The 20,557-nt window shown below is 40.1% G+C and overlaps 1 protein-coding gene across 7 annotated transcripts; it reads right to left on the bottom strand.

Annotated features, from left to right (window-relative positions):
• Positions 1–207: 207 nt before the first annotated feature.
• CEP20 (centrosomal protein 20) lies at positions 208–14,727 on the bottom strand. Of its 7 annotated transcripts, XM_067706546.1 has the most exons (6): positions 14,612–14,727; positions 11,198–11,395; positions 8,842–8,926; positions 5,150–5,286; positions 3,787–3,829; positions 208–471 (listed from the first exon to the last, which is right to left on the bottom strand). In XM_067706546.1, exons 1-5 carry the CDS (start codon positions 14,637–14,639, stop codon positions 3,807–3,809), a joined length of 471 nt encoding a protein of 156 aa, XP_067562647.1. In that variant the 5' UTR covers positions 14,640–14,727; the 3' UTR covers positions 208–471; positions 3,787–3,806. The 7 variants fall into 7 exon arrangements, with proteins under 7 accessions (XP_067562647.1, XP_067562645.1, XP_067562648.1 ...); XM_067706544.1 differs by lacking the exon at positions 3,787–3,829; XM_067706545.1 differs by lacking the exons at positions 208–471; positions 3,787–3,829 and adding an exon at positions 3,907–4,298.
• Between the last annotated feature and the right edge of the window lie 5,830 nt (positions 14,728–20,557).

Genomic DNA, 20,557 nt, shown 5'->3' with positions numbered 1-20,557 from the left:
TGCGGGGGCCTGGGCTCAGTCTCTGGCTGGGGTACTAAGATCCTGGAAGCCATGTGCTGCAGCCAAACAAAGAACAGAGCGTATGGCTATAAAGACCTGATTTTTTTTTAGAAGAATTTATAGGGAACTAAAAAACCCTTTCATTTCTCAAAACTTTAGGGGCCTTTAAAATCTTCCTAAAAACAACACATTTTCTTTCAAGTCAAATCTGGTAAGCTAGATGACAGAGTTAGCTTTTATTCACAAATGCAGTAAAACACAAGGGGCTAAAGGTTTTGCAGAAACTCACATTTCCACAAAGTACAAATATTAGTGATGAATTCTGGTAACATTAGGAGGATAAATAAGTTATTTAATGCATACAAGTTTATAAAAAATGCCCCACATGGAAATGTCATCTCTTCATTGCGGGAGAAGTGTGCAGGTTTTCAGTGTTAGCGCTCCTCCCCTGCTCCTTCTGTAGGTGGTCCTCTGCAATGAACAGAAGCAAAGGTCAGTACTCATCCCAAGTAAAAATGGGCAGCAGGCAGACTTATCTACATACATTATAGGATGTTATATATTTAATATTGTTTGAGTTCTTTAGATGGCTTAGGACAATAAAAGGGTTTTTTTTAAAAAAACCCTATTGAAGAAATCAGAAATGTTTAGTACTAGGGACTCACTCTAATTTTTCACAAGTGTTTCCTGACTATTTTTTTGTAAGTGAATAGAGTACACCCTGGAGTAAACCCATGGATAAGTACTTACAAACTTACACTGTATGTAAGGAATGGAATTCACAAGAAAGGACTGTGTATTCAATTAGTATTTTGAGGGATGCCAAAGCTCAACTAAAAAGAAAAACAACAAAAAACAAAAAACTTTTCTTCAAATAGAAATCCTCCCAGCAGCACCCTCTTGCGGCAAGAAGAAAACTAGCATGGTTTACAACTTCCTACCAAAATCAGAAAACCCCCCGAGAAATTGTAGAAAATGTTCTTCAGCCCAAAACAAGAAAGTTCCATGCAGGTTCAGAGGAGCCCAGAGCCTCTGTGACCACACACTGTGCTCCAGAATAGTAAAGAAAGGGCCCTAGTTATGTCTGCTCCATTTCTTTTGTCCTGGGGGAGAGGGGAGCAGGCAGAAGTATTCTCGATTAAAAGAACCTAAAGAGACTTAACATCCAATGCGACAAAAATGCAACGCACAGGGACTTCCCTGGTGGTCCAGTGGTTAAGAATCCACCTTCCAATGCTGGGGACATGGGTTTGATCCCTGGTCAGGGAACTAAGATCCCAACCAGGGAACTAAGATCCCACATGCCATGGGGCAACTAAGCCTGCGTGCCACAACTAGAGAGCCCACGCACCACAATGAAGACCCAGCGCAGCCAAAAAAAAAAAAAAAGAAAAAAGAAAAAAATGTGATGCACAAACTAAATTCCTAAGAAAACATGAACCCCCCCAACCCTAACCCCCAATTCCCCAAACACTCTTTACAAGTAAAAATACAAAACCTTTTTAATGACCATTTTGATAACAGGAGACAAAAAAAAACAAATTTAGACAAGTTGTTAGAAATATGCAATTGTAGCACCAAAAATGCACACTAGATTTGCTAATTCTGAGGACAAGTTGCTGTACACACAGTCTTGCTAGTCCAGAGCAGCCCCTCATCCTCAGAGGCAGTGCAGAGTGCTAACACTACCACAGGTCTGGAAAATTCATCCCCCTCAGTGTTAGGCAACTTTGCTGGAAGAACAAGATCAACAATATCCTTAAGGCAAAACCATTTTAGGTTTTCTAGAGAAGTGTTATAAAAGAGTTAAGTATGTCACTCATGTACTTCATAGATGTGCAATAATGTTGAGCTGATAATGATTTTCTCTATTATAAAATATCTGGGCTTTTATTTATAGCAAAAACTACCTTGCTTTCAATATTACAAGCACTAATATCAGCAGCATTAATGAACTGGCTACCATTTCAAAGGTGAGTGTGCCTGTTATATAAACCCTCTTCATTTTTTTTTTGTACTCTGAAAGCTTTAATAAAAGAAGTGCTTTCATGATGGCAGGCTTTGGACTTATCTTCAAATAAAAGAGAATTTAATTTTAGTGTTTTATATTTCAGCTGGATGACTTTGTGTAGATAGAAGGTATATAATCTGAAGAATAATTATTTTAATACCTTTATAACGTCTCGATGTTGTCAAATAAAACTTATGTATCTTTCACACAATAAGTTGGAGTTGAGAAAGTAAATGGAATGCCTAAATGCCTAAATGTGTTACTGAAACATAATGCAATTTGGGGCTAACAATTCTTCACAATTCATTGCACGAGGTTCCTGTTGTGTCAGTAACATTTTTGATGATCAAGAAAAATAATTTGCAATATCACTGTTCTCCTATTAGTGCACTCATTCTCCTTTCTGAGTCTTCCACAGAATAGGTACCCAAAGCTTTGCTGAACTCGAATCTTTGATGTCTCTGGCACTTTATACAGACAGGAGCCAAGGTAACCCAAGGACTCTTGCATCCTCTCTAGCACACCCTGCCCCCACCCACCCAACTGGAGCTAAAAATACCAACGTCATGGGTTTGCTGTGTTAACATGTGTTAATGTGTACAATATCCACCGGTGACAATTAAAGAGAAACTGGCATTATCATATATTCTTGGCAAGCATGTAAAGTGGTAAAGCCTTTTTGGAGGGGAATTAAACAGTATCTACTACATTTTTTAATATGCATATATTTTGAACCAGCAATTCTACTTCTAGGCATCCACATAAGAAAAATACTAATGCTACCCTGCAATACTGTAAAAGCAAAAAATTTAAAACATACAAAAGTAGGACTTCCCTGGTGGTGCTGTGGTTAACAATCCACCTGCCAACGCAGGGGACACGGGTTCAATCCCTGGTCCGGGAAGATCCCACATGCCACGGAGCAACTAAGCCTGTGCTCCACAATCACTGAAGACTGAGAGCTCTAGGGCCCGCGTGCTGCAACTACTGAAGCCCACACGCCTATAGCCTGTGCTCTGCAACGAGAAACCACCACAGTGAGAAGCCCGCACAACACAACTAAGAGTAGCCCCCGCTCACCACAACTAGAGAAAACTCATGCGCATCAATGAAGACCCAATGCAGCCAAAAAAAAAAAAAAAAAAAAAAGATACAAAAGTAGATCAGTAAAGAGTGATTAGCAATAGTACTATGGAATACTACAGAAAGAACGAGGTAGAAGCAGATCTACATAAATTGATAAAACAAGTGAAAAAAGCAAACTGTAGGAATAATATGCACAGGAACAGTGCATATAAATTTAAATATGTAGAAATGACTCCTGAAGGACACCCACCAAGCTGCTAACAGTACTACCTTCTGTGGAGGGGAGGGAAATCAAGGCGTTAGGGAGAGGCAAGGAGGGAGGAGGTTAGAGGGAATTTCACATTATACTACTGATGTTTAGACATTTACTCTTGTACTGTGTGTTTTGTTTTGTTTTTTAAGTTCTTGCCAAACAGTAGGCAATAATGACAGTTCCTTACCAATACCTGAAAAAGGAACTAAGAAAACTTCTCCATATTCTTTAAGTGGAAAGTGTACAGGAATGGCAATCAAGGGTGTTGATTCTGCTAAAAATGATCAGCTACAGGCTTTAGATGAGTCAATGAACCTCTTAGTCTTGGTTTTCTCAACTAAAATAAGAAGACGGGAATGATTTCTTTTCCAATGTTCCATGGACTTAGAATTCTAAGATATATAGAAGGATAACTCCTAGTAAAGTCAGAACTAACCTTCAAGAGATCACCGTGATTCACAAATATTTTGCTTTCAGATCTAAGAGACAGAGTAAGTATTTAACATGATCAATGTATTTTTTTAAATATTCGCAATTATCTCAAAAGGCAACTAAATACTTTCTTTTTTTAAAATTTATTTATTTGCTTTTGGCTGTGTTGGGTCCTCGTTGCTGTTCACGGGCTTTCTCTAGTTGCAGCGAGCAGGGGCTGCTCTTCATTGAGGTGCACAGGCTTCTCACTGTGGTGGCTTCTCTTGTTGCAGAGCACGGGCTCTAGGCACGCAGGCTTCAGTAGTTGTGATACGTGGGCTCAGTATTTGTGGCTCGCAAGCTCTAGAGTGCAGGCTCAGTAGTTGTGGTGCACGGGCTTAATTGCTCTGCGGCATGTGGGATCTTCCCGGACCAGGGCTCGAACCTGTGTCCCCTGCATTGGCAGGTGGATTCTTAACCACTGCGCCACCAGGGAAGCCCAACATGATCAATATTGCTCATGGCAGTTCAGGAAAACTGCAAAAGACAATTTGCACTTTAGATGTTTCTTAAAAGTTTACTTCAACAGTCAAGATTTATATTTGTTCTGGGAATTCCCTGGCAGTCCACTGGTTAGGACTCCACGCTTTCACTGCCAAGGGTGCAGGTTCAAAAAAAAAAGATTTATATTTGTTCTGATAATCAGCTGCCTGAGCCCCACCTATGACTATCCTTAAAAAGAGAGATCAACTCTCAACCACAGTTGGAAACACTGAGCTATAAACCATTCAATTTAGATTATCAAACTGAGGTTCTACTGCTGATATAATCAAAACAACTGAAACCTCATTGGAAGAGTGAGCATTCTTAAAAGAAATATGAGCTGTTCTCCTAAGAATTTATTTATAGATAACTACAACACTACCACAAAGAGTATTCCCCCCACCCCCTCAAAAGAAAGGAATCCTGAAAATGCAAAGGACAACACATAAACCTCTGACTGCTCTATCTATATTCAGCAATCTTGCCTTTTTTCAGTCTTAGAGGGGAAAAAATTGATAATGTGATAAAAAGCTCCTTCTTCAGTACGCTAAGGATCTAAGCTACTCCAAAGAGTACAAAATCTATGTGAAAATCAAGTTTTTCAACACTTCTTTATAGAAATTATATCTAAGAATTTTGTCTAGTCATCTCCCCACCCCTCACAAGATTCTCCTTCTGAAAAGCATTGTTTTTTTGAGGATAAATAACACGGGCTAACTATACTGGATATAAATGGAATTAAACTTTGACTCAAAATCTTAGGAAAAACTGTTCCAAAGATAAAAACAGATAGGAAGAAAACATACTTGCTGATAGCTAAATGATAAGTCTCAGAAAACTCATACCCATTTGCTTTCTTCCATTAGGTTGTCTGCCAAGATTTGGGTTTGGAGGCTGAAGTGAAGACCCTTTCAGAAATGTATTTTGGATGTCATCCTTAGTTCCATGCAAGAAATGAGCTAAAATTCCATATAAAAGAGGTCTATAGCAGGAAGAAAATCAAAATCAATTCAATTTGAATAAATAGGAAAAGCTTAAAAATATCTACTCTTTAAAAGGTAGCCTCTGACACGAAAATAGCCAAGTAATTCACCAGACTTAAAAGAAAAAAGATGCATGGTTATTATCCAAATTGCAAACTTGTTCATGCCTTTTCAAATTTAAGTGTACCATTTAACTCTAAAGACAATTTTAAAATCCAGAGAAAACACTAACAAGTTAAACCTCACCTAAGCTGAAATACAATTTCAATCAATGCACAGGAATCAGCATTTTTTTTTAAACTCCGAAGTCCAGTATAAGATTTCCCACTACCTAACATGGTCTGATACAAAACAACTATTCAATATATATTTATTGGATTAATAAATCCTTGCCTGGGTTCAAATCCTGGCCCTGCCACTTGACCTCAGCAAGATTCTTAACGTCCCCAGCCTCATAAATGTTTCTTCCTCTATAAATGAGGATAAGCATAGTCTCTACCTCATAGGGCAGTTATGGACAAAATGAGTTAATAAATATCAAGTGCTTAGAACCATACCTGGCACATATTAAATGGTATATAAATGCAAGCTATACAGGAGTCGGGCAAGAACTAGTATTTTAAAAGCTACTTTACAGTTTACAAAACACTCTTCTCTCTCTTCATTTTATCTTTACCTTGTGATATCATAATCATCATCTCCAATTTATAAATAAGAAAACCACAGCTCACTGAGGATTTGCTAGAGATTGCTTAGATAGTCAACAAACTTTACACTTGAACCCCAAGTCCCATATTCTTTTCCTTACAGCATGCTGCCTGGAGATTTACATTAGTGCCCTTGCACCAATGGAGGCTGCTCTGATGACAATAAAGAGTGGTTTTCCCTTGTTTCCAATATCACTGTTGAAAATATCAATTTAATGGACTGTCTTTTTGAGATAATCTATCTACTTATTAGCAGGTGTGATGGTTCAAAGTATGACATCCTTTCCCTTCAAAAGGTGGAGTCTAACTGCTGTCCTCTTGAGTGTGAGCTGAACTCACTTCTCAGGAACTGAGTAAGGCATTAAGTGACAGCACTTGCAACTTTAGAGTCTAGGTCATAAACGGCATTGCGGCCTCCTCCTTGCCTTCTCTCTTGGTCATTCTCCCTAGGGTAAGTCAGTTGCCATGTCATGAGGACACTCAAGCTGTCCCGTGGAAAGGTTCATGTAGTGAAGAACTGAGGCCTCCGACAAGCAGCCATGTGAATGTGCCACATGGAAATGGATCCTCCAGCTCCAGCCAAGCCTTCAGATGACTGTATCTCCGGTCAACATCTTAACTGCAATCTCCTGAGTGAGACCAGCCACAGAAGCCACGCCCAGATTCCTCTCCACTGATAATAAATGTCTGTTGTTTTAAACCACCAACTTCTGGGGTAATCTGTTATACAGCAATAAATAACCAACTACACACAAAAGCAATTTTTCCATACCACAAAGAAACCAAGAGAGTGAGTTTCTCTATTTTTAATAAGATGCCTCAGCTCTTATAAAAGCTTCATACAGGAATATAAAATAGGTCTCTTCGTCTACTTTAAACCATTGTTTCCCAAAGTGTTAACTGGTCAAAGAAGATTTTTAAATTAAAAAAATTCTGTTTTCCAAATTTACAATAAAATTTACTTAAGATTTAAAATTTTTAAGACATATTAGAAAATATAAAACTACCACATTTAACCTGCAGCTTCATGAATATTAAGGTTTCTTTTTTCAAAAATCCTACTTAATGTTTTTAAAGTACAGCTTCACAATGCCTTATTTGCAATTCTGAAAAACAAAAACTCTGAAAACTAATTTTCTTCATAAATTTGGCACAAACTCATTTGGTGGCATGGCTTGACCTAATATAAGGTTATTATACACTTTATCTACTTTTTGTGAAAATTCTTAAGTTTCACTGAAAAATATTAATGTGACTATTAATGCTACTTCAGACTTCCACTGGAGCCTACACCATATATGGACCACATTACTTTTTGAAATCTGAAAACTTTTCAATGGAAATGCTTTAAAGCAACATTTGCTTTCAGAAAGCAAACTATTGGCAGCGTGACATGAGTTAGAAAAGAAAGTGACTGGAGAGAAACGGGACAGACGCCTCCTGAACTGCACGGCACAGGTCGTGAGGACAGACAGGCGCTACTGCACAGGCCAAATTGATGAGACTCGCAGAATGACTGGTGGAGAAGTAAGGAGCCGGAAGTGCAAGTGAGCTCTCAGGTGAAGACCTGAATGGCTGTATGAGGAAGCTATGAGGGGGGCTTGAAGAGATGAAAATAATGGACTTGATTTTTGGACACACAGAGTTTGAGATGCCAGCAGAAATGTGGGCCCGTAATTCACGAGCTCTGTAAGATTTAAAGCACAGTCACCAGCGTGGAGACATCATTAAAGACTCAAGACTACACAGAAAAGTGGGCAGGGGGACAAGAGGAAAAGAAAGTTAAGGACAAAACTTGGGGGAGAGTGCCCACAATTTAAAGGAACCTTAAAGGAGCCAATGAAGAAACTGTGACGACCATAAGGGAGACAGAAAAACCAAGACAGTAAAGAGTCATAAAAGACAAATGACAAGAAGTGTTTTAAGAAAGAGTTGTCAATATTACAAAACACTGCAGAAACTCAAGTAAAGCTGAGCTTCTCAAATTGGAAATAGATATATATCCACTCTTAGTGCTAGGGGCCTGGTACAAAGTACAGGTGGCATATGATCCCAGAACACTAATTTTACACAAAGATTTGAGGGAGAGTTCAATTTAATTGGCATGTCATTTAAAACATTTTAATGGTAAAAATAATTATATCATGAAGTAGAATGAAAAAATTCAATAAACCTTTTAGAAAGAGAAAACATGAGACTTCAAAGAAATTTCTTACCAGGGGAAAGGTGCTTTGATCTATGTTCCCAGGCCTCCTAGGTACAATTTTTTCTGCCATTCAGGGATCCTCTAGAAAAAGTTTAAGAAACACTAAAGTAGGAAAAAAACTAAGAAACTACTAGAAAGTGGTCACTCTTTTTCAAGAGCATAGTTTCAGTACAAATGGTGAGGGGAGAACTTAAAATGCAGAGAAGGCAAAAGAGGGGGTAATAACAAAATGAAAACAGGGGGTTGATCTTCACTAAGTTCAGGGATAAAAAGGAGTTAAGAGGTTTTTTTGGAGAGGAGAGATTTGAGTACATTCCCAAGTTGAAGTGAAGGAAGCAGTGAGGAGGAAGAGTTAAATGTGAGGAAGAAAACAACTGATAGAGCAAAGCCTCAGGTAAAAAACAAAAGGATGGATGAAGAAGCCAAGAGACGTGACCCTTAGGATAAAGCAGGGGTGCTCAGTCCTCTGAAACCACAGGCATTTAGCACCTACACACAGCTGCACACCGTAGACGTGTGCTAGATACGCACTGGGCCCAAATAAATACCTCCTGAATTAAAATGAAATAAAACCACTGCTATGCAATTATGACTCCAATACAACAGTATCTGAAAACTTATTTTTTTAAAAAACTTCTTACATTGTATTATCCTTTGATTCTTCAAATGCATTTAGTTCACGGATGAGAAACTGTCTGTCCAATGGAACTATGGGTTGACCAGATTCTGGGGGGAAAATCATAAAACACTGAGTCTTTATTAATGTAAAAAGTAAATAGGATTTTGATAAAAACCACACTTACGAGGTATACACATTTTTCAGATTTTAGAAGAATGATGGCACACGCCAAGGCAGATGCAACTGTGTGTGATTTTATGACTTTCAGAATAGCCACTTTGTTAAATGCATATTTTAATACAGTTTAACATAAATTTATTTTTTAAATCCCCCAATTTTGAGTTGGGAAAATATTGTTTCTATATACTAGACTCAGAAGTCCTATTTTCTAAGAAGCCTGTAAATTAAATACATGACAGTGCTGATATCCATTTGGCGGCAATAAATCTAAAAGTACAATAAACACTAATATGAAGTGCTGGCAAGGACACAGGGTAACTGGAACCCTCATACTCTGCCGGTAGGAGAACAAAATGTTGCATCCACTTATAAAGGTAAGCATACACTTACCACACACAACCCAGCAATCCCACTCTTACCTCTTTACCCAAGAGACATGAAAACAACGTTCGGCCAAACTTGTAAATGAATGTTTTATAGCAGCTTGACTCATAATTGCCAAAAACTAGAAGCAACCCAAATGTCTATCAACTGATAATAGATACATCAATACAACCATACAATGGAATGCTATTCGGAGTGGAAAAATAACAGCATGGTCTCAAATGTGTTATGCTGAGTGAAAGGAAAAAGATTCAAAATGCTACATCCTGCATGGTTTCACTTATATGATGTTCTGGAAAAGGCAAATGATAGGTACAGAAAACAACAGATCAGAGGTTGCTAGGGGTTTGAGGGTAGAAGAGGTTGTCTACAAAGGGACACAATTTTTTGAGGTGATGGAAACGTTCTATATCGTGATTGTGATTGTGGTGGTAGTTACACAACTGTATGAATTTGGTAAAATCCATAGAACTATATACTAAAAATGGTAAAGAATCTTATATGTTAATTTTACCTCATTTTTTGTTTTAAAAAGCCAAGACACTGTAGAAACTTGACTATGTCATTATATTCCATTCTAGGTAAGCACAAGTCCAAGACATCTAATTGATGATATTTTCATATTCTTCTTTTCTGATTATTAATGTATTATATAGCCATCTATAACAAACTGAAGAAAGTGAAGATACTGATATTGAAGATCCTTAAACCAATAAAGATCATCAGTCTTTATTCAGTTAAGGTATTAACATTCAGTTAACATTAAATAAAAGATCTAGAATATTAACAAAAGATCTATCGAATGGAAAGTTCCAGCATCACAAATAAGGAATCCATTCTCTCTTCCAAAATCCACTTCATGATCTCTTTTCTTTGATGAGGCATATCTCCAAGGCACCAAACAGTCTTAAAGCACAGATTACACCTTGAACAAGGGAATCAAGTTATGTACATGCAAGGTGTTTTTGATCATCCTCCCAACCTCATCTCCCCCAGCCCAGAGGCAATGCTGATCCTGACTATTGTGCATATTCTTCCAGTTCTTTTGCTTTCTTAAGAAATAAATTTTAACAGATAAAATAAATTTCTTTTTAACTGCTGACTCCCTCCCCCAATACCATTTCTCTCCCTCCCATCACTAGAATGAGTTTGGAGTTTACCTTCCTAATCCTTTTCTTTTTTTTTTTTTTCTTCTTTTTAATTGAAGTATAGTTGACCTCTTATTTCTTTTTTTATTTAAGTATAGTTGGTTCACAATATTATATTATATTAGTTTCAGGTGTACAACACAGTTATTTGAAATTTCTATAGATTATCTAATCCTTTTTAGATATCATGCTTTCACATACATTTGTATACAGTGCCTGATCAATACATGGTAGCAATATTTTGAGGCTTTATCTCCCAATGTTTTATATTTTTTAATAAAGAATATATATTAAATCTGTGTGTATTTTTAAAGCATATACATAGAAAAAAGACGGACAGCACATAGGGTAAAATGTAAAGAATTGTTTATTCTCAATACCAGTAAACAAGTATTTATTGTCAGTGCCAGGAATTATGGATGATTTTTCAAAGTATGCACCTAGTTTAAGTGTTTATTGAGTTATTTCCCCCTATAATACAATAAACCTCACAAGCACTTGTTCAAGCTATGGAAAGAGCCCATGGGAGGTTTTATGTTCCAGTCATGTCCCAGATGATACTGTTTGGTAATGGAATTAGATTTCTAGGCTAAACACTTTCTGAGAATTGGGAGAAGGGAAGAGGCAGATTTCGTATCAGGTAACTAACAATAAATAACCTCTTACCTGCTATGAGGACAGATGCTGTATACTTATATTTGTTGAATTCCAAATACTCCCGAATTAATTCATTAATTAGAAGGTTTTCATGAGACAATAATGGTCGAGGTTCACTTTCATCATCAAGAGCATTGAAAACTTCAGCTCGAATCCTTGCTTTTAAATGCCCTAATACTCCTCTTTTTTCCAAGGTGTCCTTTAAAACTGTTAAATATAAAATATTAATGCTTCAGTTACAGAAGGAATTTTGTCATTCTTAGCCAAACTCTGAAGAAAAATGCTTAAAAGGTAAATGGCATAACATGCACTTTCAACCTATACTCTATGACAAACTGAACAATCATCACATTAGCTACCACAAGCCACATTTGTAATAAAAAATAAAGTTCCTGAGTTGCGATGATTTACTATTTTAATATATTTAAGCAAATGCAAATTTATCCTTCCAACATCATCACTGTCAGAGGCTACAGACTGATACACATTCTTTAGTGAAGAAGAAAAGGGGGAGAGAAATATACTCAGCTTACTGGGACCTGAACTTATCTCCCAGTGTCTCATATCTTTTCAAGAATGGTTGTCACTGCAGACAGGTTCTGTATGTCACTAAAACCCTCTGGTCCAGAAAGTAGATGATTAAAGATAACAAGTACACTCCAAAAAGGAAGGACTATGTCGTGCCCTTTGTATAAAAACTGATACCCAGAAACCTTGGGAAATGGCCCATTCTGAACAAAAAGGTGGGCTTTTGTTCTGGGGGGTTTGTTTTTTAAAGGCAATTGTGAGTTAATTCCTTAAAACAGTAAGATTTTGAAATTGTAAGCCTACTTAGAAATCTAACATGTAACTTTATCAATGTCATCTCAAGGAATCAGGGATATATATGCTGAACGTAATCTAACTTCTTGATAAGCAAGGGTCATTATTACAAATATCAGTAGTTATGATAATGAGATTTAGCTATAAATACTAATATGGATAGGGCTGAATTGGCATCATCCCTTGCAGTGGTCTGGAGCCTTTTTTTTTTTTTCTCTCACATTGTCCTTAATAGCTAAATAACAACTCCAGAGAATTAACACATTTCACCCATAGTGCCTAGAATAGAGAGCTGCCTAGAGGCATTATAATACTGTGCTGTATACTATTGGTGTAATAAATATAGTTTAATACTGTATTATGCTATAAATAAGTACACCCCAATAATGACAATTCAGAAAGGGAGCCCAGGGACTTCCCTGGCGGCGCAGTGGTTAAGAATCCGCCTGCCAACACACGGGACACGGGTTCGAGTCCTGGTCCGGGAAGATCCCACAGGCCACGGCGCAACTAAGCCCATGTGCCACAACTACTGAGCCTGCACTCTAGAGTCCGCAAGCCACAAGTACTGAAGCCCATGCGCCTAGAGCCCATGCTCCGCAACAAGAGAAGCCACCGCAATGAGAAGTCCCCGCACTGCAACGAAGAGTAGCCCCCGCTGGCAGCAACTAGAGAAAGCCCACGTGCAGCAACGAAGATCCAATGCAGCCAAAAATAAAATAAAATAAAAGGAGCCCAGGGAGTGTATCCAAGTAGGCATGGACATGAAATTTTTTTAAGCTTTGATAAACAACAAAAACCTGAGTCAGGTTTTGTTGATTAAAGAGATACAATCTGGACTAGACTTTAACCTTTCTTGGCCCTTATATGTAGATTCATCCCCTCAACCTTTTTTGCAGGTGTGTTAAGAGTAGTTATCACCCAGTCAGACTGTGCAACAGGCCCATAAAAGGCAGGTACAGCTTTATCATGTTGGGATCATAACTGAACCCCTGTTCTCCAATTCCATCTTTAGAAATTAGACCGAGAGATTTTTTCCCCCCAATTACTCTGTATTTGCACACAGCACAGCCTTGAACTCAGCAAAGAAATGAGAATTAATGAAGCTGGAGTTAGGAAACCCAGCATGTCCCATCACTACCTCAGCGGTAGATCACTAACTCCTGCCTCACTTGTCTTCTCCAACATGAGTTCTATGTCTCAGAGGTAGAACCAAGTAAGGTGGAAAAATGTGAGGGGAAAGTGCTTTAAAAAGGTGAAAGCCCATATAAGATAATTGATTGGCAAGCATTTTCAATGGGTTTCTCTTGAACACTAAGTATATTCAGAGCTGACAAATGCAGGAAAAGCATAAAGGGCTCCCTACATCTGTGTAGGACATCCCTTGTCTAGAGAGTTCTAGGGTTCCGTATCATCCTGATCTGCCCTCTATTATCATGGTTATTAAAACACTGTACCATGACAATTTCTTTGGAAAGAGCTTCTTAACCTGGTTTATATTCCAAAGTATCTTTAAATCCTCAGAAGTTGCATGCAATAGTACAGGTGATATGTGTTTCCTGGGGAGAGAGTTCACCAATTCATGTCAAGTCTGTCCTTGTGGATAGAGGTATGCCTTTGTAATGATTGTTCATCAGTCCTGGGCCGCAAATATACATTTAGATCAATAATTCCTGAATCATATTCTCAAATCATACTCTCCCCACCAAATCTCTAAGAATCACTGATTTAGAGCCTAAATTCCCTGAAAAATGTAACTGGTTTTACTAGGCAGGCAGCAGTATCACTCAGTAACTAAGACCTGCAGGCCTGGTGCAGCATCTCTAGGTTCTCACTCTGCCTCTTTATAGCTAAATTACTTTAGTCGATCTATTTCACCTCTCAGCGCCTCAATTTCCTAATCTATGAAATGGGCATAAGGTTCATACACAGAATAAATTAGATAACACAGGCGCTGGGCTGTGCCTGACACATAAGGCTCGATGGCTAATAACTATAATTACTATTACTCGTTTGGACATTTGCGTCAAAACTAACGGTGTACAAATGTTCTCAGCTTAAGGGCTCGAACCTTTGTGGAACTTTTCCTAAACACACAGGAGAATGGCCAAGCCAGACACCTTTCTACCTCCACTTTTTCCCCATGGAAAATCGCGACCCACCTCGCAGGTGGTTGTATGGACGCAATGAGATAAGCAAGCAAATGGTTTAGGATTGTGCGGAACACCAACAATGGTGGTTTAGACATTGGAATCATCAGCCCGGAGGAAAAGGCCCGGCCCACGGCCTCGCCCCCGTCGAGGTCCAGAAGGATGCGCCAGAGCCCCAAGGTGCAGAACTATAGACCTCTCAGGTACCTGGGGATCCTGGGACTCCTCCTCCAGCTCAAAGCCGGTTTAAACATTGTCCCTATGCAACCACATCCCCTCAGGGCCCCCGCGCGGCGGCCGCCACACCCTCTGGACGCTCCGCAGGCCCTGACGCCACAGAACGACCCGCGAAAAGGCTGACTAGTGTTCCGCGCACCCTCATTTCGTCCCATCCTTTTCACAGGCTGAAGGCCGACAAAGTTCAGCCGGCAAGCTTCCCATCCGCACTCACCCGCCTTCAGCTCAGCAACAGTCGCCATTTTTCAACAGCCCACACGGGCGCGCCTAGGCCGTGCGCACGCGCAGCCCCGCCCCGCCCCGCGGCGTGGCCTATAGCCAACAGGCTCGCCGCTCTCGCCGCGCCTAGTCCCGCCCCTCTTCGTTTACGTTCTCCGTGGTTGGATGGGGTGACGGTCCAGAGAGACCCCACCAATCAGCGAGTGCACTAGGCGGGCCCTGCTGAGGGAGGAGGGAGGGTAAGCCCGGGCTGAGGCAGGTTGGAACGTTACCAGGAGTCTTGCTGGCACCGTAGGGCTTAACTTTAGCCTTCATAATTTGCCCACTGCTCACCTCAGCAGCCTCAAGTACTAATTGTTAATAGTTACCAGGTATTAAACTTGAGAATGCATCAGAATCACCTGGAGAACTTGTTAAAACCGATTTCTGGGCCCCACCCCTGGAGTTTCTGATTCAGTAAATCTGGGGTGAGGTCCGAGAATTCCATTCTAACAAGTTACTAAATGATGCTGATGCTGCTGATCTTGGGGATAACTCCTTGAGAACCAGTGTATTAAGGGCTTACTATGAATGAGCCTGACACTCTTATAAGTGCTTTACATGCGTTGACGTTGATTTCTCTATTACTACTACGTTTCACAAAGGAGGAAACTGAGTGTTTGAAGACTGCAGAGGCGTAACCAAGATCACCAGCAAATGGTGGAGGTGAGATTTGAATCCAGGCCTCTTGCTCTTCAAAGCCTGTTTTCTCCACTGGCGCTTAATACTGGGCAGTGCACATAAGGAATCCAAGAGCTATTTGTGAAGATTGATGAACGAATAAGCTCTAGCGTCCCAAGGAAATGAAGAAAAAGGAACAAGGGAATAATGTACCCAAAACTGAGTGTGAGGTTCTATGATTCCAGTTGTATTCCCAGAAAGGTCAACATTTTTGACCTAGAACACTGCCTTTTAAACTACTAGTCTTAACCCAATAGTAGATTTTGAAATCTATTAGCATATCCCAATGAACATATTTTCAATAAAATGGAATGGAACAAATAGAAAACATAGAAGTATTGTTTTTGAAACTTTTGTTTCAGGTCTATATGTGTGTTCTGGTTCCTGGTGTATTTCTTAAAGTGGATGGCAGTGAAAAAAAGCTTCACAGCCATTGTAACCTAGAGGAACCCATTCCTATTCCAAACTCGACTCATTTTGACCTCGTGGGACACAGATCTGTTCTGTAACCTTAGAACAGTGCTATCCTCTTGCACTTCCCTATTCTGTAAAGCCCACAGTGCCTGAAATCCTAGCCAGCATCTGAAGAGATTTATGAGGATTAACTAAATTCCGTAGGCAGAACGTTTGAGCTCTTTGGAAAAAGCGTTTGTGAATATACTGATGAGGAACTCAGAGAGAGAGAGGCAAATAATAATGATTAATAGTGGTAATCATACAATAACTATTAACCTCCATTGCCACTCTGTGTGTGGCAGGCCCTGCTCTTAAAACTCTACTTTAAGTCCTCACCAACAGCCCTATGAGATAGATACGCATAGAGCAGTCGTCTAAAGTGAAATCTCATTTAAAATTGTAATGATATTGGGTAATACACTGTGTTGGTGATGATGTGGTGAAACAGGTATTATTAAGATGTTACGGAAACACCAGAATGAACTTTTTGGCCAACACAATGCCATACCTAGCTCGTAGGCAACGAGACTGGCCCCACCTTCTCAGAAGGCTGTTTAGCATACCTAAACAACCTTTCACATCCTTGGCCCATCAATTCTAGTTCTAAGACTATATCTTACAGTTATACTCATACCCGATTTTAAAGGATATGTGTATAAGAATATTCATTGTAGCACTGTTTGCGGTAGACAAAATTCTATATATACCTATGGGAATGGCTGAAATAAAAACAACTGACAATGACAATACCAAATGCGGGTGAATTAGCATATATTGCTGGTAGAAAGACAAAGTGGTACAGTCACTTTGGAAATCAGTTTGGCAAGTACTTATTAAGTCAAACATGCACTTACCATACAGCCCAGTAATCCCACTCCTAGATGTTTACCCAAGAGAAATAAAAACTTATGTCCACACAAAAACTAGTATGCAATGATAGCAGATTTATTCGTGATTGCCCCAACTGGAAATGATCCAATGTTTTCCAGCTGGTGAATGGATATAAACTAGCTGTGGTATATCTGTACCATGGAATATAACTCAGAAATAAAGAGGAACCAAACACTCATACACACAACAATATGGATGAATCTCAAATGCATTGTGCCTAGTGAAAGCAACAAGGCTCAAAGGCTGCATCCTGTATGATTCCATTTATATGGCATTTTGGAAAAGGGAAAGTCCTTTTGGGCGGGGTACAGAGAGCAGATCAGTGGTTGCCAGGGGCTGGGGATGAATGAAGGGGATGACTATGTACAAAGATGCACTAGGGAGACTTTTGGAGTGATGAAATTGTTCTGCATTGTGGTTGTGACTACATGATTGTATATGTTTATCAAAATTCATAGAGCTGTACACTACCGCATGTATACCTCAATCATCTTGACTTTTAAAAAATAACTGGAAATAACAATATCATCGGTAGGGGGATTGGTTAAGTAAATTAAGGTAAATGAAATACTATGCAGTCATTCCAAAGAAGAGGGAGCTCTAAACATATATATGTAATTATCAGAAAGATGAATAGATAGAAATTTTTAAAAGCACGGTACAGGAGACTGTGTGTAGTATGTCACCGATGGTCTTAAAAAAGGGAAAATACTATTTGTTTACCTATGAAACCATTCTCCATATAATTAAAAAACTCATCCTTCTCTGTGATGACCTAGATGGGGGGGGGGGGAGAGGAGGAGGGAGGTCCAGGAGGGAGGGGATATAGGTATGCATAGAGCTGACTCATTCCATTGTGCAGCAGAAACTAACACAACATTGTAAGGCAATTTTACTCCAATAAAAAAAATTAATACCTAAAAATAAAGAGAGAGAAGCTTGGGGCAAAAAAACCCCCAAAAACCCAACTCATCCTGAAACTGTGCCTCATAGGATTAACAGAAACTGGTCACTAATAGAAATTCTTGAGGTTGTCTAACAGCTTGCTTAAAAACCCCTCTGCTTGTAGCCCACCTTCACTAGGCAAGCTTGCCTTAATTATTTTGTTCAAATTGCATAGGCAGCAAGCTTCATGAAGCCTAAACAATAAGATGTTTGCCTGAGTTGTTTTCCAGGAACTTGGAGTCAGCTGTGTCTTATTCAAGCTCAATCAGGCTAAGACTGGTTGGGACCACCAACCCTAAAACTGGGCCTGTGCGGGTGTCTGATGAATAACCTTTTGATGTCAGAGGGCCAAAAATGCCACCCTCGGATCGTGCTAAGTGCCTCCATTTTTGAACATACATCCCATGAAAAAGCGTGTAACTCAGATACGTCTGTGTAGAACAGTGATTACCTCACATTTTCCCTACCTCCAATCACCTTTCCCCATATCTAAGACCAACCTCCTTTTTTTTAATTAACTAATTAATTTATTTATTTTTGGCTGCGTTGGGTCTCCGTCGCTGCACGCGAGCTTTCTCTAGTTGCAGCGAGCGGGGGTTACTCTTCATTGCAGTGTGCGGGTTTCTCATTGTGGTGGCTTCTCTTGTTGCAGAAGCACGGGCTCTAGGTGCGCAGGCTTCAGTAGTTGTGGTGTGTGGGCTCAGTAGTTGTGGCGCGTGGGCTCAGTAGTTGTGGCGCACGGACTTAGTTGCTCTGTGGCATGTGGGATCTTCCCCGACCAGGGCTCGAACCCATGTCCCCTGTACTGGCAGGCGGATTCTTAACCAGTGTGCCACCAGGGAAGCCCCATCCTTCTTCTTTATCCCATAAATATCTCAAGCCCCTCGCCTGCAGAGAAGTGGATCTGAGATTTGTTCTCCTGTCTCTTCACTTGACTACCTTGTAAATAAACCCTTTTTCTGCTGCAAACCTTGGCACCTCAGCATTTTGGCTTGTGGCACATCAGGCAAACAAACCTGGTTCAGCAATAGCTATACATAGCACACATCTGAAAAGATATACAAGGAAGTACAAACAAAAATTGCCCCTGGGGAAGACTGGATAGCTAGGGGTCAGTGGTCAGAGAGAGACATTCTTTAATCCGTAGAGTAATTTTGATTTAAAGTTTTATTTATGTGTTTACTGTGCACAAGCAGCTGTGTGCAGGTGAAACTTGATAGCCCTGCTTTTGACCACATTAAGGGTCTTGACATGCTCAATTCTTGAAGTGTGGGGGGGTAAGTAACACCTCCCTTGACCAATGGGAGCCAGTGAATACTCCATGTCTCAGGTGGACATTTATGAGACATATTCTACATAGTTCCCTAGAAGGTCTCCAGTGGGATTAAGCCCTAGTTACCCAGAGCAGTAAGTCACCACTGCACTGATTTCACCTTCTTTCCAAGTTCACTGTCACAGTTCCCCCACTCCAGTTTCTCAGAATTCTTCCCTGCAAAAAACTATTTCCACAATAACTCCTTGTCTCAGATTTTGCTTTTTGGGTTAAACCAAGCTAGGACAATTGAAGGAAATGCAGAGTTCTTGAACGATTCTTCATCATCGCAATGAGGGGTTTCAGCTTCTTGACACAGGATCATTGCAACTGACCACCTCAAGTGCAATAAATGGCAGCTCATAAACTTCAATCTGAATTCACAAGCTCTTATGATGACAAAATGGGAATTTTATTGTTGCAGCTCACCTTTTTGTATGTTATCATTATGTGATATTGTACGCTGATGCAAATATTCAGTTGGCCAAAAGTTCGTTCAGAGAAGCCGAACAAACTTTTTGGCCAACCCAATATATGTAACTGATGTGTACAGAGAGCATTCCAAATGAGGGAAGGAAGGGTACATAGAGGAAGGACCTGAAATGTCTTCTCGAACCACAGAGACTTGCTTTGGGGTTTTAATAATCTGGTTTCCGGGGTTGGCTGCCTCTTTCTGTAAATAAAGTCCAATTAGGACACAGCCATCGCCACTTTCTAATGTAGGGTCTGTGGCTGCTTTCATGCTACAAGAGTTGAGTAGTTGTAAGAGACCCCTTGTAATGGGGTCCACAAGCATAAAATACTCAATCTGATCCTTTAATAAAAAGTTTGCCAACTCCTAACTTCTTGTTCTATGATTTTTCTAGGCAAAGAGTATATTATTAACAAATGGACCATTATTATTTTCAGAGCAATATCCATTAATAATAAACAGAGCAACCAACATTTATAAGCCCTTACTGTGTGCATGTTATTTCACGTCATCCTAAAAATACTGGGACTTCCCTGATGGCTCAGTGGTTAAGAATCCTCCTGCTAATGCAGGGGACACGGGTTCTATCCCTGGTCTGCGAAGATTCCACATACCTCAGAGCAATTAAGCCTGTGAGCCACAACTACTGAAACCGCACGCCCTAGGGCCCACGTGCCGCAACTATTGAGCCCACGTGCTGCAACTACTGAAGCCTGAGCCCCTAGAGCCCGTGCTCCGCAGCAAGAGAAGACACCACAATGAGAAGCCCGTGCACCGCAACAAAAAGTAGCCCCCGCTCGCCGCAACTAGAGAAAGCCCTCACACGGCAGTGAAGACCCAATGCAGCCAAAAACCAAAACCAAAACAAAACAAAAAAACTGGGAGGCAGGTATATCATCCCCTTTCATAAAGAAACTGGGGTTTAGAGAGTTTATGTAACTTTCAGGTAAATGGCAGAGTCAGGATGACCTCAAGTCCACTGAAACCTGCTCAGCTATTTTCCATTATCCTGAACCAGAGGCACTTCTTCCCTGCCCCTCCCATTGCCCACCCCCCCCCCCCCCCCGGCTCTTACCACTGGACCTTTGCATATGCCCTTCCCTCAGCCTGAAAACTTCTTCCTGCTCTCTCCTCTCCCTCCTAGT

The sequence above is a fragment of the Pseudorca crassidens genome, chromosome 15, assembly GCF_039906515.1.
Source record: "Pseudorca crassidens isolate mPseCra1 chromosome 15, mPseCra1.hap1, whole genome shotgun sequence".
NCBI classification, from domain to species: Eukaryota; Metazoa; Chordata; class Mammalia; order Artiodactyla; family Delphinidae; genus Pseudorca; species Pseudorca crassidens.
The sequence above is the reverse complement of the archived record's forward strand: the minus strand, read 5'-3'. Positions and strand labels throughout refer to the sequence as shown.